Source organism: Ixodes scapularis, unplaced genomic scaffold, assembly GCF_016920785.2.
Source record: "Ixodes scapularis isolate PalLabHiFi unplaced genomic scaffold, ASM1692078v2 PGA_scaffold7__128_contigs__length_106722199, whole genome shotgun sequence".
Classification (NCBI taxonomy): domain Eukaryota; kingdom Metazoa; phylum Arthropoda; class Arachnida; order Ixodida; family Ixodidae; genus Ixodes; species Ixodes scapularis.
In genome coordinates, this window is record NW_024609882.1 from 27,340,925 (window position 1) to 27,367,152 (window position 26,228).

General features: G+C 43.8%; 1 protein-coding gene across 2 annotated transcripts; it reads left to right on the top strand.

Moving 5' to 3' along the window:
• Positions 1-34: 34 nt before the first annotated feature.
• Positions 35-22,582, top strand: LOC8035235. 2 transcript variants are annotated; one of them, XM_040210529.3, is made up of 6 exons: positions 35-293; positions 369-568; positions 13,690-13,722; positions 14,602-14,634; positions 16,999-17,148; positions 22,062-22,582. In XM_040210529.3, exons 1-6 carry the CDS (start codon positions 118-120, stop codon positions 22,406-22,408), a joined length of 939 nt encoding a protein of 312 aa, XP_040066463.1. In that variant the 5' UTR covers positions 35-117; the 3' UTR covers positions 22,409-22,582. The 2 variants fall into 2 exon arrangements, with proteins under 2 accessions (XP_040066463.1, XP_042142493.1); XM_042286559.1 differs by lacking the exons at positions 13,690-13,722; positions 14,602-14,634.
• The last annotated feature ends 3,646 nt before the right edge of the window (positions 22,583-26,228 follow it).

Here is a 26,228-nt window from a genome sequence, read left to right on the forward strand (position 1 = left end):
TCGTGCTTTACAAAACCCACTAGGAGAGAGAGAGAGAGAGAGAGTACAAGCGGAAGACTGCGGCGCGTGCGTTTCGTGTAGTAGCTCGTTCCGTCAGTTCCGTACAGTTCCAGAGATATGACCGATGGGTACCAGTTTATAAGGTTTATTTACAACGAGGATCAGGAGCAGACGACAGACGGTAACTGTAGGAACACTCGTTATCGTTATGGTAGATACTGCGCAGCTCTGTGGTGCGCGAACACTAGCCTCAATTCTGATGTGTCCTTCTTTAGTTTCCCTACGGATGCTAGGTAAGTGTCTTTTTGTTTTCTTTTATTCCTCGGTGCCCTGAAAATGTATTATATCACTCGTCCCTACTTCTCCAGGCTCGAGAAGTGGATACACTACTCGAATAGGCCACGTTTCCGTGAAGACTCGATGGTGACGATACGTGGGAGGCGCCTGTGCGCGGATCATTTCGGAGTGAGCGCTTTCACCAACCGGCTGACACGAAATCGGCTGAGGATAATCGCATGTCCGACTGTCAAAGTGACCAACCCAAGGCTGAAGAAGCTCGTCCCACCAGGTGATGATACGAACAGTGTCTGACGGGTCTACAGGGTCTACATTTTAACAGCTCATTTGCATTGGGCCACACGACGGCGCGACTGCCGCGCTAAATCCTCCCCTAGCGGTGCGGAGTACTCGGTGTCCGTTTTCGTGTTTGCAGCGCCAGGGCGCGGCACGGCGCCACAGGGCGTGAGAACAATGGGGTGGGGCGTTATGTGTGCCGTTCGCTCCTGCAACAATCGCTCTATGCACGGAAAACAGCTGTCCTTCTTTCGTTTCCCACGGGATCCACACTTGTAAGTAAACAACTTGCATGTTCTTCTTTTGTGTAGAGCTGACTCTTCGCCATTCGAATAGACATTCGGCATTTGTCGTTCCAGGTGCCGTGAATGGATAGCCCTCTGCAGACGTGCAGATCTAGACACCCTTTTTCAACAACATGGATCGGGACCCTTGAACCTAAGTTATCGTGTGTGCTCTGAGCACTTTCAAGAGCGTGACTACAGGAACCGAAATTTGAAGAGCCAGGGGTAAGCTCATGCAAAATATTACCGATGACTTAATGGGGCACTAGACCACTTTCTGCTATAGTCTATTTATGGTCATAACTTTAGTCTGTGAGCTCTAAGCATCATAAAAAACCAAACATTACATTCATGCGTGTGTTGGTGACCGGTTAAGTATGCAATAGAAGCTTCGCCGACAAGCAATTTGCACCACTTTTCCCCCACAAGTATCTCTCCATTCTCGAGAAAACAGTATGTCGTCTGCTCTGCAACATCGGCTTTATACAGAACCCTAGACAATGAAGGTGATGGCTGATAGGGCGATTTTTTAACTCGAGAGGTGGGTGGCAACAGAACACGACGCCTATACCTGGCTTACATTTCAATCGATCACGTAACAGTATCGATATATACTGTTACGACTTATTTTTCGCAAGCTCAGTATTTCGTGATTTAGGTCTGAGTTAAGGTTTTGGAATAATTTGCAAGTTCTATTTTTTGCGACGCAGTGGGATTCCAATATAGATTCCAATGTGTTTATACATTTTACCAAAATTGTTCGCGGGACCTATTTTTTGCGGATTGTAGGCGATTCGCAAAAATGAGGTCCTTGCGAAATTTAACTCGTTTACAGTATATACAAATAAATTATGTGGCTGATGTGTGGACCAGTGTTGTAGAAGGCTCAAGGCCGAGCACGTTTGGAAATATCCAAGAAGGTATTTCCCAATGCAACTCGCGAACAGATAACCATATAGCAGATTATGTCTCCTGTGGAAGCCATTTTTCGAAGAAAGAAGGCATCTTGATTGGGAGTACCTGACGCATTAAAATATAATATGAACACAAAATTTGACAGCCCCGTCGAGTCCGTTCAGATAAGATCAAACATGTAGGTCCGGTTCGCATTTTTGTTTTTCATATTTTTTTTTGTTATTCCCTAATATGTGGAGGAAACAAAATCACAAATGTTTTCTAAGAAAAAAAAAAAAAAAGTCGCTAAAGAAAAAAATAACATGACTGCCACGCACAAGACAGCAACGCCGTTTTCAGGCTTTTTCTGTTCTGTCAAGTTTGACTGCATGTAATACACCAACTAAAAATAGTTACTACATTCTTGAATGTTTACAGAGTTCTAAATATTATATATTGTGCGTACAAGTTTCACAGATGTGGCTGCTTTAACATTTTGACCCCATTTCTGTGACCTGTTATATCATTGTGTTTTAAGGATATTAAACAAACTTTTTTCATACGTCCTTCATATGACTCCTATCGAAAAATAAATTGTTGTCCTAGTTTATAATTCAAATTATTTACAGTGCTTCAAACATATTCCAAATTGGAAAGTTTCGCAACTTTAAAGTGCAATTAAAAAAAACAGAAACTTACATCCTTAAACTTTGGAGGAAATCACTCCTTTACACCCTCGTGAAGTTCCATTAAAAACATGTTGCATCATTTCGTCTCCATCAGAAGTACAGCGCTTTGAAGTGTACCTCCCCACGTTGACATTTTTGCCCAAGGCCACGGCCGCAGTGGCCGCCTTCCAATATTTTTTGTTTAGAACTTTTTACAATGTCCTGTTTTCTACTGGTGCGCATGTCCGAATTATACATCTGGACCACTCTAAATACGTCTATCACATAGCCAAGAAGCTCCCAACCCCAAACACACAAAAATGAAAAAAAAAAAAAATTGTTTTTAGATAGACAATGCTGGAAGAGCCAGGCTAGTAGGGTTTTTATTTATTTTTACATAAATAAATATTAGTGCTTTACGCTGAAGGGAAACTGCCCTGACCAACAAACTACCGGACCCACACGAGTCCACAAAGGGACTTGGTAACATAAGTTGACGATAATCGCCACCAAAATCAGTAACATAGATTATGAATGCGGCGGAGTTGACAAGACAAGGAGGATTAGGGGAAAAGGGGAGGTATAGGTTTGCGCACCCTGAGTGTAGCAACATTTGAGGAAGGGATAACATAAAGAATGGGCAGACGAAACTTACAACTAGCAACAACATTTATTGCTTCGTGAGTTTGTATATGTGTGAAATTAAAGAAAGGGAGGGGGAAAGGGTGAAAGTAGGAAAAACCAGAACCGGGAAATATTTCACCCCACGGCAAAGAGCGAGCGTCACCTCTTAAACAATGTTGCAATTTGGGGAATTGGAGAGAAGCTACTGCGACAGAAAGTTAATATCTTTCCTAGGCAGGCTTATCAAGGGCACACCGAAGTTGTCCTTGGAATGATGCATGGCGAACGCCTCCATAATCTCTCGGCGGTATCTGGATTCTCGTGGTGGACGAAAAGTCAACCGAGCAAGAACTGCAATCTGGCTTATGTTTAGCGATCGGGTGTTGACTGATCTCAGAGTCATCGGTGGTTCCCTTCCGTCATTTATGTTATCCCTTCCTGAAATCTGCATCCATTCCAAATACGCTCATTTAGTTACAGTGTAGCAAGCTGCGCCTTCAGTTTGGTATCGCAGCCGCCATCTCCCCATCTCTGCGTTCAGATTAGACTCCACCACGGCAAGTCTTTCATGGGCCGCTTTTAGAGCCAGCGGGTGGCCGCCAAAAACGAACTCTATCATGCGGCATCAAATAGCAAGTCAAAGTAAATGTGAGCCGCTCTAAACTGCACGCGTTTACGCTTGCGTGTATTGGTCGGACTGCGCACGTACGCACTCATTTCATACCTTGTGACTTTAAAACCAATAAAGTGAGAAGCATTTTCTCTCTCTCTCTGTCTCTCTCTGTTTCGGCGTCGGGCACAACAGGGTGAGTCCAGTAGCTGCGTGCGCAGTCCGATTAAAGCCAGCATACGCTTATTAGCATATGCTTTGCTAATACGTGTCGTGTCAGAACGGATTCTTCAGCTATGGCAGGGACTTACAGCGTCAGCAGAGTCTTTTGTGCTGACTATCTCAGCAAACACAAAAAGAAAGCTACAAAGGAGCGAAATTTTCGCAGTGTGCGAGATATTGGTGTCCACTCCCTGAAGAAGATTTTGCCCCAGGGGACATCTGGAGAAGTGAAGGAAACAGATTACCTGTGCCACCATAGTTTCCAGTATTTCAAAGCTGAAATACAAAGTGCACCAGAGAGCGCCGACGGTGGTGGGGAGGCGCATTTATCTCAGAAAGTGAGGCCATCGAGAAGCTGAATCGAAACGTACTGCCCACAAAAGTGTCACCACTCAAGCCACCAAGTCAAGGAGCAAGCCGTTGCAGAGAGTCCTGTGAAGAGGCCGTGGTTTCCGATGTTCGTACAAGAATTCAGACGGCCTACAGGACGTCCAACGTTTCAGGACCATTGCAAGATAAGTGCAATACGTGCAGCGAGTGGATGATCAGCTTTCGCGTGGCATACACTGCATGTGCTTCCCATCAGGAACGCTGCCATCTACTGACGCTCCTTCCCCCATCCCTGACGAGGAAAGAGATTGAAAGTGCCGTGCCGGAGGCAACGAGGTACATCATGAACCAATCTCGCGAACTTGGAGAGGACCTCGGTGTGTGGTCGATACCGAATTCCTACTTGAGATGCAAGGTGAGCGAAGAGGAATTGTCACTGCGCTTGTGTACTTTACTAAGAAAGAACTGGGCTGCTCAGGACAAAGCCCAAACCAGAGCGACGTCATTTGTGTCTTGCTAAATGACAAAAAAACAGTACATGTCTAAGGTGCTTCATGACGAGGTCAATCCGCGAGTCATATTGTTTGTTTAAAAATGCACACACCCGAAACCAAGATTGGCCTTGCAAAGTTTCATTCCTTGCGACCCTGGTGGGTCAAGTGTGCACCCCAGAGAGAAGTTTGTGTATATATTGCACAAATTTTAAAGTTTGCATCGGGCTCTTGAAAGCATGAGTGGTAGTGACCTCGACGTCTTGAACTTAAAATTTACATTTGCTCCTTGCTGACCAATGAATGCCAACTTGGTGATAGTGCACGATGCCCCTAGGACGGCCATTTTACATTTGAGTGGCTTGGAGTCCCAGAAAAAGCAGGGGTTTTTGTAGCAGCGTGGGAATGCGGCAGTCTGATAAAAAACAACTTTAGATTGAATGACATTCCTGAACAAACTTCAGACTTTGGTGGGAAGGTGGATTCCTCATAATCGGATCAGGTCAATTCACGGAAAGGCCGTATACACAGAAAAGCGGTGCGAAGAAAAGGGAAGCCTCGTGCTGCATTTCGATTTTGCAAAAAATTGGACCGTTGCTCTTCCTGATGAAGTGCAAGCTTACCACTGGCACAATAAGTAAGTTTCAGTTTTCACATCCGTTCCTACAATAACAAAATCCACACGCAGCTTCAGTGTCATCAGCGACGATGTGTGTCACGACTCCGCCCACGTCGGAGAAATAAGACTGGCTTGATGACAATGGTCCTGTGCACTTGCAAGTGACTTTTGTCAGTGATGGAGCAGCGAGCCACTTCAAGAACAAGTGTCAACTGCACAAGTTAAAAAAATTAGAGTGTCCTGCAGCCAAATGGCTATTTTCTGCCGCTGGGCACGGCAAAAATGCATGCGGTGGTGTTGGAAGGCTTGTGAAGCATCAGGCTACTCTACACAGCCTGCGATAACCGGCAAGCATGGCAATACAAAATGGACATGACATGTTAAAAATACTGTTTCAACATCTCAAAGCGGTCAAGCTGTTCTACTTGGATGAAACTGAACTTGTGGAGTCCCGAAACCGGAAGAAAGAGTGGAGCAACGTGCAAGCCGTCCCTGGATTTCAAAAGTGGCATGTTTGGCGAAGTCGCACGACGGGGCAGAACTTGGAACTGGCTGTTTTTCGGGCCGCGGAAAGCAAAATGATGACCATTGTTTCATAACCGCTGCTTGAACATGTTGAGTTCCTGTGTATTTTAATTTTTTTTTTACAACAATGACAACTGAGGCACCAAGAGACAGCCGAGACGAGCGGACAAGTCAAGGTGTCAGCGATTTATTAAAACAGTTGCCTAAAAAGAAAGTAAAAGTGCTCATCCTCAATCCCACCAAGGTGTTATGTTCAGTTCTTTCGTTTATTGCTCAAACCGAGGTGTTGTATATCGTTTCATGTTGGGGATTTGTATTTTAAGTTTGCACGACCGTGCGGTGGCGGGCTCATTTTAGTTTGCATCTTCGATGCTTCAAAGTGCTGTCCTGAGCTACATGCACTTTATAAATATACTTAAAGCCGCCCAAATGTAGAATTAGAACTTGTGCACAAGTAAAAAACGGCATTGTGAGAAGTTCTAAACAAACAAAATTTGAAGGTGGCCACTGTGGTTGTGGTTTTGGGCAAACATCTCCATGTGGGGAAGTACATTTCGAAGCGCTGTACTTTTGACGGAGACAAAATGATGCAACATATTCTAATGGAATTTTACGAGGGCGTAAAGGAGGGTGATTCCCCCAAATTTTAGAAAGACTGAAGATGGTTTTTTTTTTTTTTGGTTGCATGTTGAAGTTGCAAAACTTTTCAATTTCGGATATGTTTGAAGTATTATAAATAATTTGAATTATAAACTAGAGCAGCAATTTGTTTTTTGAAAAGTGACATATTTATAGAGGACATACAAAATAAGTTTCGGTTTGATATCTTTAACACATAATGATCTAACGAATCACAAAAATGGGGTCAAAATGTTAAAGCGGCCACATTTATGAATTTTTTACGCGTGATATATAATTTTAGAATTCTGTAAACATTCAAGAATTTCGTAACTATAATTGACTGCTTCTTGAAAACATTCAGTTTTTTGGTATTTTTAGTTTGCGTATTACATGCAGTCAAACCTGTCAGAACCAACAAAGCATGAAAGGGGCATTGCCATCTTGGGGCAATAATTTTTTTTTCTTTAGAGGTACATGCTTTTTTGAGAAAACATTTGTGCTTTTGTTTTCTTCACGTATTGGGGAATAACATATAAAAATATGGAAAAAAAAAATGTGAACCGGACTTGCGTATTCAGTCTTATGTGAACACATCCCTTAATCTGCAAAAATAAGTTTATTTTAAATACTGGTCTATATGACATTTCAAAATTGGTAAGACACTTTATTGAAATACACAGCAAGCACATGACAAACGCTTAGCAACATACTAAGCAAACAACTACAAAAGACTCCAAGTATATTACAGCACTGTAAGCAAAATTGTTACTATGTGCTGAAGGCCTTGCAAACTGCATAACAATGGTCTACTGTCGAGACCGGCTATAACGAAGTCAACAAGAATCGGAAATCGCTTCGCTATATCCGCTATTTTGTTATATCCGACTTCGGTTATAACGAAGTGCAAAAGGGAATGGGAAATAGTGATCGCTTTGCTGTAGCCGCTATTTCGTTGTAACCGACTTTGTTATACTTGGTCTCGACAGTATAAGGAAAGCGCAGTCACGTGCGTCGGCTAAGCTTAACACACTTAGCTGCCTCGCAATTGGCAGCACAATCTTTGTTTACCAATTTCACAAAGAAATGCAGAAGTTTAGTTAGGCAAAATGCAATGATTTCTGCGGTCAACCTTCCACTATGAATCGGGCAGCCAACAGAGTGCTATGGCCTTGACCTCATGAAAGCTGGAACGTCAGTGATGCTCTCCGTGGAGTTTTCTGGAGCTGAAAAAGCTGGTGATGAGATTGTCGAGGTTCTCCACAAACCAGAAGCGGTAGCCAGATGGTAGAGCAGCCACCCATTGTCTCGCAGTTTAGTGAATGCTGCAGTGGGAACATTTGCAGCGTGTGCTTACGGTCATCACAAGCTGTCCTGAGCACTGACTTCCGACCCACATAGCCGGCGATGTAGTAAATTAACCTGATATCCCTCCTTGCAGATGTGTAGGGCGTGTGGTCTGTGGTTGCAGGTTCCAAAAGCTCTAGAGCACGCTTTGCATTGCCTAGGTTATTGCCCTTGCTGTTCGGGTAGCCTGACTGACATCCTGGCACTAGCAGTGTGTCTCTGTCTTCCTTCTATTCATGACCGAGGTGGCAAAGGCATGGTGAAGACTCGCGTGGAATGAAGCATTCTTGGGGCACTACAAAGAGAATTACTACATTCAAGACATTCTGCATACTGCCTCGCCGCCTTCCTCGCTCAGAGCACATGTGCCACCGAATCTCCTAGAGGTCGGAACTGCAGTGCCATATTCTCCCCTTGCAACTGTCTACATCGACCGTCTTCACACACGCCCATGTGTGCGGTTGCCGCTTTTGCCACTTCAACCCTCTAGAACACAGTACCACTAGCAAGCAACTGAAGTTGGCTTTGAAAATAATGGTGTTGCTGCGTGCAAGCTGCCATGCTGAAAGGAGTTTGTTCTTAAAGGGTAACTCCGGTGCATTTTCTCAATTTTAGGGTTGCGGCTCTTTAGTGAAAAATCTGTCCCTGATTTACGAGGTGTCATTTCCTTTCGATGCCTTGTGTAGTTTTGTAGATAGTATTTTATTTCGAATTTTTGGTTTGGGGGTCTATAGCGAAACAAACTACCGGCTTGAGCATGATGGCAACCCCTGTGATCAGTTGCATGGCTATCGTGTGACACAAAATCCATACCACGGTACCGCCAAACACACTACTGGCCTAGTGGCTAGAGTAGTTCCGATCAGTCGGATAAAATGCTACGGCTATTTTACTGTTTTGCTTCGTAGATATCAAACACTGGAGCAAATATTAAAACAGATTCATAAAGTTGTGGGCCGAAAAGCAGCTCGGCACAGGCTATCCTTTAAAACAAGTGGCAGTGATTAAGCAAAGGAGTGAGTGATATCCATCCGTTTTAGGGGTATGCATCTTCGCGTTCTTAACCTGTAGCCAACCATAGATTGAGCTAACTCGAGGGTCAACTCTGTCCTTGTAGATTTTCGTACACCCTCAAGTTAATACGAAAGAGCCTCTTTCCCTCTCTTCTCGATGACTGCAAAAAAAAGCAAGTACAATAAATGTGGCTTCTTCAAACCGATATCTCTGCAAAAGATTAATTGCATGATTAAGTTAAACAAAAAAAAAAAAACCTAATCTTTGGAAACCCCCCCCCCCCCCCCCCACCCACCTTTCCAAAAAGACAAAAACTCGGAATTTTATTTATATATAGTTGCACCTCCTTATAAACGTTCCTCTGCACAAAAAAGTTAGTATATAAGACGCTTCTTGTACGGTCGGCGTAACAGAACTGCATCAGTAAGCCTGCAACTATTCTGATATTGATGTACTTACGTGCAAGCAGGAACCGGCTTCAATATTCTTGTCAGCAAATCTAACAAGAAATATAGCCCTCATGGCAAATTCATTTCATTGTGCCGGTCGTCACTTCTACAGGAAGGTGCCATACTGCCGGGCGCAGATTATGAGGAGAAATCGATCCGCGGTACACAAAGGCTACATCTGACAGATGTAGGCCTTCTTCGGACTGCTGGCATTGGCGAGTGTTCTGCTTTTCCTTCTTTGTCATAAATGCCAATGCAGCCTACATTTTGTGCAGTTGATACTTGCAAAATTTCGTCATTATAGCAAAGGCATACAATTTGGTCTAAAGAATATGACTTGTATGTCGGAAAATATGGTACTACCAACCTTGTTTTTATCAGGCTAAAGAGAGACACTGCCCCATCAAGAAACCTTGGCCCCCGAACTGTGTGGCAATGCGGGCAGGAATGCAAGCATCCTGGCAACTCGGCCTGTTTTGAAAGTGAGATTTATTTTGTGTGTTTATGAGAGATAGAGGGTTGTAAAAAATTATTAGCTCACGTCAGTCAGATCACTTGGTTAATTTAATCCTTTGTGCATGTTTTATCCTCTTATTATTGACTGGACACTTTCCTTTTCTCTGGACTCATTCACGTCTCGACACCTATAATGTATTTTAACTGCAAGTAGCTCTGTGAAGAATGTCACAAATGCACAATAAAATTTTAAGTTTTTCAAATAACATTTGTGAAGTGTGGATTCACTTGTTGAAGTTACGAAGTGGCTAACTGGAAAGAGAGGCTTAATGCATGCTATTTACTTCGTGGCCCATTTAAAGTGAGTGCAACCGAACTCCAAAATTAATTGGCAGTTCAATTGTGTTTTTATAGCTGAATTACCAAGTAAGTAACAAACAAACCTCAGACTGGCAGCCAGCATTCCACTAAAAGGCTTATCTTTTTCAGCCCTGAAGAATCTAAGTGTCTTAGGAAAAACTGAATCCTTTATGAATTATCTCTACCAGTTTCTACAAACTTTGTACTTTGTTTAGACTTACCAATGCGCCATTTTGCACAGTTTTTTACTCGAGAAACAAGCTGTGATGCAGCAATCTAGTAAATGTTTGTGCCACTTTTACCACATCCCACAGAGAATGACATGATTAAAAAAGGTGCAGAAAGGATGGGACAAAACTAGGAGCATACAGGACAGGCACTGATGAACAACTAAATGTTTACTGGAAAATTCTGCACACGTACAGTGTCCCGCACATGCTCTGTAGCCCGTTAAAAGTGAACATTCTCCCATAGCACAGCTAGAGCCCTGCACGGGCCGGATTTTCTAGGCCCGGCCCGACCCGGCCCGGCAGAGGCACGGCCCGGGCCCGGCCCGAGCCCGACAGAATATTTAATTTCTAGGCCCGGCCCGACCCGGCCCGGAAGAGACATAGCCCGGCCCGGGCCCGGCAGAATTATTAGACAGAAGTTCGAGCCCGGCCCGAGCTTGACAAAAATGTTATAAATATAACCTTGAGTCCGGCCCGAGCCCGACAGTTTATATTCATGAGCCCAAAAAAGTTTGCAGGCTTTAACCTAAATACTGTGAAAAAGCGAGCGTATTTGATTTAAATTTCTTTTGGACTTGGATCGAGATTTTTTGACACAATAAATATCCCGACTTGGTGTATTTTTGAGAATATTGGAGAATATAAATATGCAGCGTATAAGTGATTTAAAGAAAAAAAAAGTGCCATATTCTTTATTTATGGATTTCTTGAAAAGATATCGGGCTTTTCGTTGTTCGATTCGTTTCAGAGAACTTTTCTCTCTACATGTTTTTGTAAAGAAATAATCCGAATCACGCTAGTGCATATTCAAAAAGCTGTATAAGCATAAAAATATCTATTTAGCTTATTTTTGGCGGCATAGTAGGGCTCCCTGCAAAAGAGCAAAATCAAGCTCACGTTGTTTTTCTTGTGTTCAGTTTGAAACGCAGAGGAAAAATACACTCATGTTGTACCCTGCGACTGGAGTGCCCTCGGTTTCTTGACCGTACTTTCCCACTATGGTGGAGGAATCCATACGTTTCCTTTTATCCACGTGAAAGCTTTCCAAGTGCAAGACGTCTTTCTTTTTTTTTTTTTTTAACAGCAGCTTAGTAATTTTGCATTTCACTTGTTTGTTTTTATTGAACCGAGAAGATCAATGAGCAGCTTTGTTGTTATCAACAATGTAAAATTTGTGGCACACGACTGCCCAGCCACGGCCCGGAAAATATTTTGTTCAAGCCCGAGCCCGGCCCGGGCCCGAGAAAATGTGTGCTACCCGGCCCGAGCCCGGCCCGCGGGCCGGGCTGGGCTCGGGTTTTCGGGCTGGCCCGGGCCCGTGCAGTGCTCTAAGCACAGCATCCTACGGGAGGGTATCTGGTTATCTTGCCTCATATGTTTGGTTTTGTGCAGAGTTATTTGAAGGGAGAATATCGAGCAGTTGAGCACTCGTGGCTTATAGATGGCGCCAGGCATCACCCTATTAAGAGGGGAAATCCTCGCAGACTGTGGTGTGTCCAGCCTTTCATACTGTTCAGTCCCTGTCCACGTCGAGGTCATTGTATCTTGGTGGAGTGATATGCATTCTCCCATAGCACATCATCTTGTGGGAAAGCTTAGTAGCATGACTTCCTGTGAAGATGGCCTTTCTGCCAAATTGGGAGGCCGGAAACTGCCCTGTTGGCTATTGTTTGCCTGACGCTGCCTGCAGTTCTGAAGCCAGTCTTTGGAGCGTGGCACAGATCACACCTGCAGGGTAGCTACCGACTGGAAGAGGTCATTGTGTTTTAGTTCAGCTGATGCCTTGCTTCTGTTGCATTAAAGTGTTTGGTTTCTTACGTTTCTGACGTGGACAACACATTGGCCGAGACACTGTTGATTCCACCCCCGTCTCTTCCCGACGCCAGAGTTGCTGCCTGTTGAGATTAGGTTGCAGCGCTCACAAATACTAAGACCTGTTGGCGGGGAGAAGTCTTAAGGGGAGACAAAACGTAAAACCCTGCATCACTGGGCATGAAGGTGCTTACTTGTCTGGCAGTTCCTGATGAGGAAGCTTCAGGAAACTGTTTCCTGATGATCCTTCATCAAAGTGTTCCTGCCAGAACATACCGTTTTTACTCGAGTAATAGCCGCTCTGTTTATGAAGGAAACCTGAGGGTTCGCTTTTCCGCGGAGCACGCAGTTTGCCAATCACCACGACTGGCAGCACGATTCCAGCGGCTTACAGGACAGAGATAATGTCTATGTGCGAAGACACCAGGGATGGGCAGTATTTCAAATACAAGTATTTGAAATATGTATTTCAAATACTTTGTGTATTTTCCATTTGTATTTAATTACAAATTGGGTAATGTATTTGACGTGTGTATTTAAATACTAAAACGTGGGTATTTCAAATACAATTGTAATTAAATACAATTTTGTGGGCGAAAATACATCCCTCAAATTTATTGTCACTGTCCAGAGCAAGAAGAAAACCATGTCCTGCACCGAATGCAGTGTCTCTCAATCAAGCACAAGCGTTTGGTGACTTTGCGATTACGGTGCTAGTCCAGGGCAAGAATAGTGACGGAATCGATGTTCACAGGCAGACTGGCTAAATAAGTGCCTGTGACAGCTTGTGAGCTTTCCAGCCTGATTTGCCTGGAACATTCTAAATGCGCGGGTCGTCCAAATTTTTGTAACTGGTGCGAGTTGCAACAATAAAAAATTCTCTAGCTAGTGCTGCGCGTCTTGGTTGTCTCGGTTCTTTGTTGGTCTATACCAAAATGTAATCGACAAAAAAAGCTGCTTGAAGCTCTGTACTTTTTTCACCTATTACGTCCAAGCTGATTACATTTTTTTTGTGATTATATTTCTATTATGTTACTAGAGCCTCGCACACTAACTCCCGAGTGTGCAATGCAAAATTATAATGAGATACCCAGAAACCCGTTGCAGGTGCCCTGAAGTCGCTCACGCAGATTTTGAGGAATGTATTTGGAAAAGTATTTGGAGGAGATCAAATACATTTGGTTGTATTTGTATCTTGTATTTAAATACTTTTTTTGGAAATGTAATTAGATTTGTAATTAAATACTTTTTGACGAAGTATTTTGTATTTGTATTTCGATACATATTTGCATGTATTTTGCCCATCCCTGGAAGATACCATCTGTGAAGATTGCATTTGTATGGAGAATCGTGTTCTCTATTTGGTTATTCGCTATGTTGTTTATGCGCAGCGCAATGATCGGCTGTATATGTGTTCTGCGGTAAAGTAGACGCAAGGGCCTTGTTCGTAAATAGTGCGGCTATTACTCGAGTAAATACGGTACTCATGTTAGCTGTGCACGCTCCAGTGTGGGTTTGAGTATCAAGCAAATCATATTGCTTCATATGTTTGGTTATTTGCAGAGTTCTTTGACGATGGCCAAGACTCGTCAACAGGTTTGTACAACCTTTACAATCCATTTCGTTTCGTCCGTCACAATATCACATAGCTGAATGTAAACATTCAACACAAGTGTGTCTCGTTGGATGAAGCTAGAATTAAAGAAGGACTTGAAACCAAGCCCTAAAACTGAGACTATCCCCTGGAAGAGGCTGTTCATAGAATCATGGCACATTCGGGCAGCACTCTATTTGGCGTCAACTATGTGATGCTACACTGTCAAGGTGTAGCATAGCCTCCACAGTGTTGCAGCCCCGCACTGCTGAGCACGTGGCTTCATGTTGCGTCTCATTCGCATGAATTGCAGACTTTTACAGGAGTTGGAGTGCTGCAACAGCTACGTGTAGCATCAAATAGTTGACGCCGAGCATAGGAAACATCAGTCAGTCTATTGGCACTTCACCATCTGTCTACATCAATGGCTGTGTCTATTACCAAGAAGAGAAGCAGACTATGACCATAAAAGAGAAAGACAGACTAGTGCTCCTCATGGAGTTACATCACCCCTGAAGAAGAGACCAAGTTGGGCTTGAAACATTTAGTAGGACTTTTCAGTGTCGGGGCTTGGTCAGAGTCTTTCCTTTTATTCTGGTACTATACCTATCGTGAATGCTCAGCTGCATTTTCATTGTTGTGCTGTGTAATTTGTGTTTGTAATCCAGTGTTTCAGCTCAGCTTGGGTAATGCCTCAGTGCTGTGATTTTTTATTTTAATTTTATATATGCCTCATGTTTATAATGATGAGCCTGGCAGAGATCTTGAACAGTCTGAAAGTATTTCATGAATATAAAAAAAAGTTTGAGGTGCTTTACTCTTTAGTTTGGCGGTAACATTTATCTTCTTACTGGCTTAACATAATCTCATCCTTTTACCAGTGCCCGCTCCCACCTCAAGTACTCTGGGAGAATGTAAGTATAGTAATGTTTCTTTTTAATTTTGTGGAATGTCTGTAAATTGGGGTCATTCACTTTTAAGAAATCCTTGCCACTTCGGTTCCCTCTGTAGTTTCAATTGTTGGAACGAATGGAGAGGAATTTAGTGGTGATAAAAATATACAATTGTTAGTAGAGAGTTTTAGGAAAGGGGGCCCCAACACTTTGGGTTCCCCGGGCAGCTAGCTGGAGCATAACACGAAGCTTGCACAGGACTTGTGCACATGCGGAGTGTGATGCCTTAAGCTGCTTGATTGGCCCAAAGTGTTGTGGCCCTCAATTCTAAAACTTAATGTTGTTAATGACCTCTAATTTTTGTGAGGACCAAGCATGCACAAATAACCGATCCTGAAAAGATTTCACCTTGCCAATTAGAGCCCAACAGGGGCATCGCCGTTGCCCGCCTTTCAGTTCTGTAAAGTTTGCTGCCTGCAATGTACAAAAAGTTCCCGAGAAAAGAGAACCATGTTTTTTGGCTTGGGTAAATAAGCTGTGCATCGCAGAAAGCTTGAGCTTTTTGAGAATGTGAGGCTAGCTGCTGGGATAGAATGCGAAAGTTTGAGAATGTGACGTTACCTGCATCAAAAGATACTTGATAAAAAGGAAATTCCACAATGAGCCAACATCCACCTAGGCCTAATGTCATCCAAACAAGGAACAACATTTGGGTACCATGTAACGTCTGTTGCAGTGAAAGGAACTTGTCAGCAGGAAAGAAAACAACATTCTCTTTCTTGCTGCCAAGGGTTTTTCACTGATATAAATCCCACAAACTTTCACAGTATTATTATTTGTTTTGACGATGTAAAGCCTGGTTCAGACAGTTGCGTTTGACTGCTTTCCGGCTGCGAGAAACCAGGATTTTCCTGTTACTTATATCGCGTGCCAAGATGATTCCTTGAATTGGATTCCACGCCTCATACGAAGCGCAGATGTGCCGGTGACTCGCTTTCGGTTCTTGACGCAACGCAGTCAAACGCACTCAAATGCAAGTGTCTGAACTGGGCTTTAGGCTTAGTTGGACGTTGCCTCGTAGAGAAGTCTAGTTTTTTCTCAATTATATTTTGATCTAGGCAATGTCATGTTTTCAAATTTTGGTGTTCTCTCCCAACCGCTATTGTCACATTCTCGCGGAGTTTGAGCTTTGTGCGATGCATAGTTTATTTACCCGGGTTGAAAAAACGTGGTTCTCTTTTCTCAGGAACTTCCTGGGTACCTCATTCTTCCTGGAGCCAAATTTGGAAAACGTGACTCTGAGTGACCATTTGGCTCGGTGGTGATGAATTCATTCAGAGTATAAAAGGTGGACCCAATAAAACATTGTCTTTTTGAAGGCACTGCATGAACTGGTTTCTTAACAGACCGCTATGTAATTTAGCACAAAAGTGTATTCAGTTGGTGAATTCTTCTACAGTGCAATCCACTTGTAACGACGTACCGCTTTTAACAATCAGTTTCTAGAGTTTCTAGACTAGAAATATTCAGTTTCTAGTCCAGATACAACAATAATCGGTTATAATGATTGCATTTTAGGGTTTTCTCATTATTGTCATTAGTGGATTGCACTGCAGTAAAATTATGGAGGGATTTGCTCACCTGAGGAAAAAGAGTTCCTATAGAACCATCAAATCACATGGTTGGCTATTTAGTGTTAATGCTGGCAAAATGACGAGAATATATAAAGTTAGCCAAATTTATTATAATTTTCTTGCACTCTCTTTTTGTTTAGGCCACTCGTGCAGCAAGTGCAAGGCCGGTAATGCGAACATGCGGATGATATTCTTATCATTCGCGTTTTCGCCTCTTCGACCTTGCGCCTGCTGCATGTGTGGTAACTTAAGCGCACCCCTGCACTTTCCACGTGCATCAAGCCCTAGAACTGACCGATCTAGAAGTTTTCAGCGACGCTCAACAAAGTTCTAGTAGGAACCCTAGGTTTATTTTCACTAATTAAAAAGTTGATTAGTGAATCGTAGGTAAAAATCTTGCAAATTATTTTTTTTTTTTTTTTTTTTTGCAATCCCCGACGTTTGTTGTCGTCAGTTTCTTCTTGTGAGGAGTTCATTTTTTTTTTTCTCAAACGCCCTATTTTTAGGGACGTCCGAAAGTCTGCAGAAACACCTACTACATAAAAAAAAGAAGTAGAAATGACGAGGCCTAAATTGATGTGAAGTTTAAAGCCGAGTTTCACGGTGTCCCTGCAGCTCCAACAAATTCAAGACTTTCAACGACTTCAGCAGCTGTGTGTTTGTGACTTCCAAGACGTTTCGGTGCTTGCAACCCCTGCTAAGTTTCCAGGGCATCAATTTATTACTTTGAGCATTTTTTTTTTCTTTCTAGCAACACAGTCATTGCCACCTGAACCACCGACTACTGACTGTGCCAAGGAAGTAGACATCGATTCGGTCGAAGTAATAACGGGCATAGACGCGGACAAAAGTATTGATGCATGTTTGGCAAGTCCTCCAGCATCACCAGCTTTCGAATACGGTAAGAGCCCGTGTTTCTTCAAAGAGCACCAGAACCATTTTCTTCCAAAACAATTGGCCTATTGCGTTTTTCATACCGTATCCACCTTGGCTTTTTGTTTCCCGATGAAAGAGAAATGATCGAGCGTTTCTATCAGTGTGAAAGACACTTAAGTCTTAATTGGCATGTGGTTTGAGCGCATTTTTCGTATTGTTCTATATTGTACATTGTAGAGTCGTGGCCATGGGATCAGAGCAGCACGTAAACACGGGAAATTGGTGTATCGAATTTTTGTTTCCCTCGAGTTTTTGTTTCTGCTATTCTGTCCTATTTCATCTGGTTAGAACCAGTCTTCGAGCGGTGGTTAGGGTAAGCAGACAGTTTATACTTATTCGTTATCACAATGCGCCGAAGTGCCGTCAAAGGTAGGGAGCGCGCGCTAGAAGCGGACCAACAGAAACTCCGCATTGCTATTCTCAAGTGTGCCTCAAGAAGCAGTCTCTGGCTACACAGTCTGGAACTGGTAACATGGTGGCTCAATGACTTAATCCCAATCATATGATATGTGTATGTAGTAGCTAATTTTTTTCCAAGATGCAGGGGTGGAACGGCTGCGCCATTTGTGCCAATATTTTGTCTTGGGTTCGGTTTTTATCGACCCGATTGGCAACAATGAGCGCGTTTAGCTTTGTCGGCCTTGCAATCTTTTGTTCTGTTTATGCTTTTTGTGTATCCTGAGTTGGAAACGCGCGAAAAAACTCTGGGGTTGGTTTCCAAGCGCTACACAACCTGCGACTGGATTGTTATTCTTCAACCATAAGCGGTTAAGCAAGTCGGCCGAGGTGAGGTCGAGGCGTTAGGCGTCAGATTGCCTGAGGATGGGGCCCAGGATCCGGACGTCAGCCAGTTGAAAACAAATAAGCAAAAGATTCCTTTTAGTACTTCATCGTTAGAAGTTGGAACCGCGTTCTCGCAAGATAAATTGTGATTTGATAGAACTGAAACGTGTAATAAACCTGTACATATAAGTTTCATTCACATGTATTCTCTAGTTGTTAACATACAGCTGAGGAGGCAGACAGCACTTGGATGCGCGGGCCTTTTGGCTGCCCCAGGGCCTGTATGGAAGTAAAGCCAATAAACTCCTTTGTCCGATCCGAAACCTTGCCGGCCAACAGCTTTCACGCGAGCGGTAGATCTGCTCGGCGTTTGTTAACCTCTGCTTATCGCTTCCAGTACAAAAACTCCGTTAATCGTAGTCTGCTGCTTCGATATTGAGTTGTTGCAGAACAGGATAAACTTGAAGTTTGTTGCCCTATTCCTCCGTGCAACTGCACGTCCGTTGCTTAGGCACGTCACGTGGTTCGCACATATAATTACTATGTCGAGCACATTTGGATTGTGCGATAAGCAGTGCTAGTTTCTATATTGAGCAGTTGAAAGCCACTCAGAAAATATCAAGAGCACTATCTTCAGAAACATATGGTACTTGCTTTTTTATTCTGATTATGACTTACAAAGTTTCAAGTTTTCGCATCTATTACACTGTTATCCCACCTACCTAGGTCCCACCCAGTCATGTTCATCTATGCTGCTAAGCACAATCGAAATTGCTCCCGTGCTTGTCTAAGACACAAACTGAAGTGCAATGAAAACTGATCTGAGCTGCTCCTATAGCCTGCTCCAGATTGTAGTTTTAGCTGCTCCCAACCTGCTCCAAAACAGCTGTTTCAGCTGCTCCCGTGGCTGCTCCCAAGTACATTTCATGAGTTCCACCCCTGAAGATGTGAAGCTTGCACACACACAGCCTTGCTTCCCTATTTGCTGTGAAACATACTAGTACTCTGTTATACTCACATTTTTCATTAAAGGGGCGATGCAACAATTTTTGTACTTTGCGCAAATACCGCTTAGAACGGATCCCTGACGTTAATGACCTATGAAACACGCGTTCGTTTTTCACCCCACGCAATAGAAGTCCCAGAAAAAAAATTAAAGAAAAACGAGCAGCGTTCATTCCCTCAACTCGCAGCTAGAACAAGCGGCCACGTGATCGGAGCCGATCATATGCCACCAATGTTCATCATAGCCACGCGCTGGGGTTGGCAAAGAACAGGACACACGCTGAGTTCCCGACATTGTTATGGCTCGGCTATTGTCGTCGTTGCAGCGATGGGACACGGGCCACTGCCCGAATGCTTCTCGAGCTAGTAATTATCACGAGCCCAAATCGAGTGCTCACGCGATGCTCGGGTCCAATCTATGAACCGCATCTAAACATCGTCATTGGGGTGTACTGCGATCCCCACGTTACGTCATCAAATTTTGCAAAGGAGAGATTAAATGAAAATGATCGCTTTTGTCCTTAAAATTACACCGCAACAAAGGGGCTTCTTGGCCAGTGGCGTTGCGTGCGACTCTCCTTGAGTCACACTAAAAGTGAAAAACATTCCAATTGAATATTGTTGCACCGCTCCTTCAACTTTGTTTTTTTGTGAAATCTAAAACTATCATAAGTTGGTCCAGCTAGTAATTTATTTAACAAATCCACAAGTCACTTTGCTCCCGATCCCGGAGTTCTGTTTCCGTGACAGGGTGACACGAATCATAGGCACTCCCAAAAATTTCTTGGGGAGGGAAAAGGGGGGGGGGGGAGGGGAAGGGATTGGGGCATGGTTCCCTTTGGCGATGCCGGGCTCTCCCTCCCCCCCCCCCCTTCCCCCCTCTCTCCCGAGCTCTTCGGAAAAGCAAGTACCATTGCCTCTGGAACCTCTGGGTGCACCTTATTGTGCGCCCTGGTGCCCATACATACTGTGCGCCCTAGTGGCCATACATATCGATAGCTGGTGCCCAGTGGATAAACAAAAATTATCTGCGTGCCCTGGTATCCGCACATTTCGATAGGTGGCGCCCAGTGGATAAAAAAAATTTATTCACTCGCCAGCTCTGGTCACTAAGTGACCAGAGTTTGTGAGTCAATAAATTTTCCTCACTATTCATGCATTCCTGTTCGAAGACCCCATGTACAGGGTGTTTAGCAGCCGGGAATCGTCAGGGAAATTTTTATTACCAGGAAAACTCGGGGAATTGTCAGTGATATTGTCAGAAAGCGAGCCCAGTCAGGGGAAATGGGTCGGAAGCGCCATAGAGTGTCCTGAGGAAAGATTTTATGACTTGGGTGCAGAAAAATAGGGGAGAAATTCTGCTTAGAGCGGATTGCAGGCTCTGCTCATCCGATGTAGAGTTGGCTACCCGATGCAAAGGGAAAGGCCGACAAATCCAGCCCAAGCCTTCGATTGGATTGGATTGAGGGCGCGACACTAGGCTAGGTCCATTTAGAGCTGTTAAATTTAGCAACAAATGTGAAAGTCGCAGACCCCAATTCAATCCAAGCCTTAAACCGAAAGTGTGCATCTGGCAGCCATGCTGCCATGCGGTTATTGACGTGTGTGTTTGAGCGTCGTGTTTTCATTGTGTTTCCGGAAGTGGCCTCTTCACTGACGATGTCAGCGACAAGAAAGCGCTTGTTTAATCCGGACTGGATAAACCTGAATAATTTGGAATATGCAAGTTGGATTAAGCCCGTGCAAAATGATCTTCACAGTGCTCAGTGCTCAATGCCTTGTGTTGTAATGGTCTTATATATTTAATTGCCTCTACAGTAGTCAAGGAATTTCACCTGAAATTGTCAGGGAAAACCTGGAAAAGTAGGGGAATTTCAAAATAATAATTTGCTAGACAGCAGATGTAGTATTAGCAAATACGATAAAGGCTAGTGCTGGAAATTCCTTCAAAAGCCATTGGATGTAGTTGCAAATGATGACAGTGACACCTCTCGCGGACCTGCAGCCTACGGAAATAGACGACATAGTATGTTTTGTAAGCCCCATATTGTTTTCCCTAACGTTGAAACAATCCATTACGGTCAGTGCGCTTGAACCACGGAATTCACTGATCACAACTGCAACGACCGCTTAATTGTAGGGTCACAAGAGCAGACATTTGTTTAGGTATCGTGCCGCCAGCATGCTTATCCTATGTTATCGAGGAGATTACACACGTTTGGGATGTCTCTTTCAAGAGACGTCCTAATTCTGAAATTGAGAACTTTCCGCCTACGACACTAATGACGACGAAGTCGAAGAGAAAATTGGGAAAAACGAAAGCTTAATCGGTCAAAATTGTGTGTACAAAGAACTTGCAAACAAATAACCAGTGAGATGCAGTCCAACTGACTGCCCTGCTTGATCAGCCCTGCCTTTCCCTTGCATCACTGCACTGTAGTTCCTAGAAGCGTAGGACGCTTTAGAGTCACTCTTTACATGCGCGGCAATGCTTCAAAAAGTGCACTTTACAAAACTTTGGAAACATCCAACTCGACAAAGGCTACTGGCCCGAAGTATGCCACTGAGAGTGTGTGAGGGAGGCATGTTATAACACTACACACATCTCTCCGCCACTGCTAGTGCAAACTAACGCTTTCCCCCAACCATCCACTGCTAACAATATTGATAAGTTTAGAGCATTACTAAGCGAATATTTGGATGACGTGCGGTGCTAATGTTTCCGAGATGACAATGTGCTTCTCGTTTATTTAATTTTCTGTATATAACTTTTGATTCTATCTACATATAGTAACTATATTGTTCTTGAGTGTATGACTTCCGTCATTCTTGAGTGTATCTGTTACTTACCTGTATACAATTTTCAGCAGCCCATCCCTCGTGTAATGCGCAAGGCTGAGGCCTTGAAGGTGCTATTAATTAATAAATTAATGAAGTGGATGCACTCTAATGCTCTCATTGGCTCTCCAGGGCTATCAGCATTTTTCTCTTGCCAAGTGACATTGAAATGGAGTGTGCGGTATAAGAAGTTCTTATCTGTGTTCCCTTTTTGCTCTCTCTCTCTCTCTCTCTCTCGCTTTCTTTTTGTAGAACAATCACCTGACAATAGACTGTCAGATCCTTCAGAGGAGGATGCTTGCCCTGACGACTCTCATCTCCAAAGTGACGGCGTCGAATCGCACGCTTCCGAAGGCAATGACCTCGATTACAGCAGCCCGGAATCCGACAGCGACGACGAGGAGGCGACGATGATGAACATTGACACGTTGCCGGTAGAGGAGCTCCGCACGTCGCTTCGCAATGTTTACCGGAAGTACCGTCGATTAAAGGCCGTTCATTCGGAGACGACACAACTGCTCGAAGAATCCTCCGGCAAGGTGGAACGGCTTGAAGCCGCTCTCTCCGAGCTAAGGTTGGAGCATCGTGACGCGAGCTAAGCTTGGATGTAGACGAAGGAAGGGAAAGTTTCCGGAACCGTTGACTTCGACTTCATTATGCATGTCGCATCATCCGTGTCGGAAGTGTGAAAACTTTGTGAGGTGGGAACGCATACAAGTGAAGTGTTGTGTCAAGCTTGAAGGCGAGCTGGAATAAAAGTTTTGCCTGTTTTAGAGCAATGGCTTTATGTGGCTATCCTGCGCAGGGGTGATGCGCGAAAGCACCCGATGTCGAAGACCTTGTGTCAAATGCCCCGTCCTCTCTGCCGCGCTTTTTAAAGATTTTGTTTCAGAAGCCCATGACGCGAATCCACCATGCCAGGTGGCCGGGTCCTCAATCTGACGGCGGAGCATTTCGATTTTAACTAAGAGACGGTAAGTGTGCACGTTACCTTGCATAATGTAATCGCGTGACGTGCCCGGGACTCGAATCGGGAACAACTGGATAAAACTCCGTTTTTTATGCCTGCACTAAACACATTCACGTCTTGCAACACTAAAAGTGAAAACGAATAGAAAATATCAGTCGCATGGCAAAACATTTGAAGTGGCGACTTTTATCAATAAGCATTGAAGCAAAGCTTTCGTCGATTCTGAAGCAGGTGTGGACTCGCAGATCGAGAAAGTGGGTTCTATCATAACTGCTAAGCTGCAGCTTGTGGCTCCAAGTTTATCACAGCACCAAACACCAATTCCATTCTTATGTCGTTAAAAAAAAAAAAAAAAAGATACTTATAAAGTCTAAATCTGCATGTGAGCTCCCTCCATGACAGCAGAGTGCATTGCTGGTGATGCAGATTTATGCAATTGGTCACTTGTACGTCATTCTAAGTTTTTCGGCGGTTCAAGTTAACCTTGTACATAGCTTCCAAGTGTCTCCATTATTTGGTACGGACGGTTCTACGTACTGGTTCCTTCGAACTTCAACTCCTGCGGTGTGCAACTAAATACCTCGAACCGAACGCACGCGGCGCATAAAATACTGCCATGGCCGCGAATGATGTCACGGGCAAGCTATGAATTTTGTTGTTTTCACTTAAAAGAGCCTTTGTAGACCCTCAATCGATAGGGTTAAGACATGTAACAATGATGGTTAAAGTGCGAAGAGGGTGCGATGGGGACAGTGAGGGCGGCTTCATTGGTACTTTTAGTGTAACTTCTGTTGAGACCGGTTATAACGAAGCCAACGGGAATCAGAAATCACTTCCCTATATCCGCTATTTCGTTATAACCGACTTCGGTTTACGAAGTGCAAAAGGGAATGGAAAATTGTGCTTGCTTCGCTGTAGCTACTATTTCGTTATAACCGATCTTGACAGTAGCTGGGGCCCCGCTATACGACCAGATCTTTACGACAGGCACCTGTGAATTTTCTAAACTTTAGATTATATATATATCGCCTCAAAAAGGCCCATTTGGTTGAATCTTGGCATTGTGCACTGATAGTATCTCGGAGGTTTCGCGATATTTCTCATGTTCGTGGTCTGTTCTTGCGGGTTTGTTAGCTTTGTTGAGTTCGCTTCTTATGGCGTACTCGTGTACTGCAGTGAAGCGGCAGGTATCGCGATTTTGCTTATCTTGCTCCGCCGCAGCACATCCGGACGCTAAGAGGAAAGCACTCCTTCAGAGCGGAACCTTACGCACGATTTCCGATTAAAAACCTCCGCCAGTACATATGACAGACTGCACTATTCTGATCATATATTTTCAAATTCGAGATTTACTATGGACGCTTGGGTATTGCTAGAAGATTTGTAAAGACGACTATGGATTCTTTTTTTTTAATGTTAGCTCTTGTTTAGTTAGCAGTTTTATATCCATCTGTTCGATGGCAGTGCATAGAGTAAGACCGATATTAGCCTGAGCAGTGGTTGGAAGCATAGGAATAGCCTTAATGTTTGGCGGTTTTGTTTTTAAGAAGGCATATTGATCGTCCACGTGTTGATTTTTGTTATACAGTTCTATATGTAGAATGTCATTGATGTTCATATTCAAGCAACAAAAGCTTGAAACTTTTAGAACTTGAACGAAACATCAATTCAGGTATTTGAAATTATTCTATTCTAACAATGTTTATGTGTGACATACTATTTGGTTTACCACTTATTTCTCACCTAAAACCATTGACATGATGTCCTTCACCAATCGTAATGTTGGTTCTCTGTCCTGTGCTCCTAAGCGCTACTAAACGGCTAGTCCTGTATTTGAGGGAATCAAACCTGCCAAACAATTTATGCTAACAAAAGGCTGGACAGAAGTAGGAAAGTAGGCATCGTATTTCAATTAGACAGGCTAACAGGTGGATCTTGACATAGATTGTTGCGCCAGACTGCCACAAAGAGGTTGCCCTCCTACATCATGTTGCATCTCACCAAAATATGAGGAATATGCGCCTCCGTTGTGCCAAGTTTTTTTTTTATTTTTTTATTTTTATTAACATGGGAAATTATAGTTTAGGTGTTGCTGCACTGCCGAATTGTTATGGTAACCTTGCGCGAATTTCCAATACTTTAAGTTATCGCACAGAATTGCGTATGATTTGATTTAATGTTGGTATCGAAGACGAGTACCTACTTGTAAGATCCGCGATATTTGTCTTCGTTCCCTGTCTGGGCGGTTTAATAGACCGTTCTCACCAGCCAGTTTGACTACGCCACCGCTGCCGCAATGCATCGAGGGAAGTTTAGTCTTTCTGCACGCGCGACAACCTCGCTGGAGCACTGCGCGTGTAAAGCACGAGAGGGCACGAGCCCTCGCGTGCACGGCCGTATGCCTCCTGAGAACTAAAGTTATGGCGGCGTCACGCATGCGCCGAACGCTTAGGGAGATCGGTCTATTAGCTCTGTTGAGTGCGCTTCTCATTACGGGCTGGTGCACTGCGGAGGAGCTACACCCGCGGAATAGCCATTGCGATTTTGTGTAGTATGTCGCTTTGCCGCTGCGCAGTCTTGTGTTAAGGAGTAAAACACTCCTCCATGGCGGGATAGTGCACAACAACGTATCAAGCATAATATATATATATACGGCATATATAGTACTTTGTGAATGCAGATTTCACATCTACTTTGCAGTAAAATTCGCAAAATATAACTCTTATTAGTTTATGACTGGCTGCGACATTCGGACCTGTTGCGTGCATCTTTTATGTTTTTTAACACAAAATATGTTGTACGCACCTGGCTTCTCCGTCGTATCGGCTTGTGCGAAATGTGCGTTTCGATGCGCAGAGCCCGATCCAGTGCTTACAGGCAAGCAGTTGAAGCATGTATGTTTTTCCCTTTCTTGTTGTCCTTTCGTCTTCGGTTTAAATCATGTGTAAGCGTGGATGGATGGATGGCTGAATGGATGGATGGATGGATGGATGGATGGATAGGTATGGCTGTATCCAAAACTATGATTCATCCCGTTGCCCTTCTAAGCCAATTTGCTCACCCTCTGTTTTTTTTTTTTTTTTTTTTTTTTTTACTACCAGGCAGTGTGGGACATCGCCAGAATGAGCTCGGAGGGGATCGGGTAAAAAAAATTAAAAACAACAAATTGGCAACACTCCTTGCCGGGGAGTCGCCAATTTTCCTCTGGTCAAACCTAGTCGGCATCACCCCAACACCGGGCCACCCGGGAGACAGGGTTGAGACTTTGGACCAGATCCACGCGGGAGGAAATCCCACTTTTTCTGTCCCGCCTGTTCCCCAGCAGTAGTTTTATTTCATTAAAATTTCCCTGGATAATGTACAATCTTCTAACCTCCTTTTTATGACTGCAATTCTTTCCTCCTTCTTTCTTCCATCTCTACCAGCAAAACGCAGCGCCCCCGCCAGAT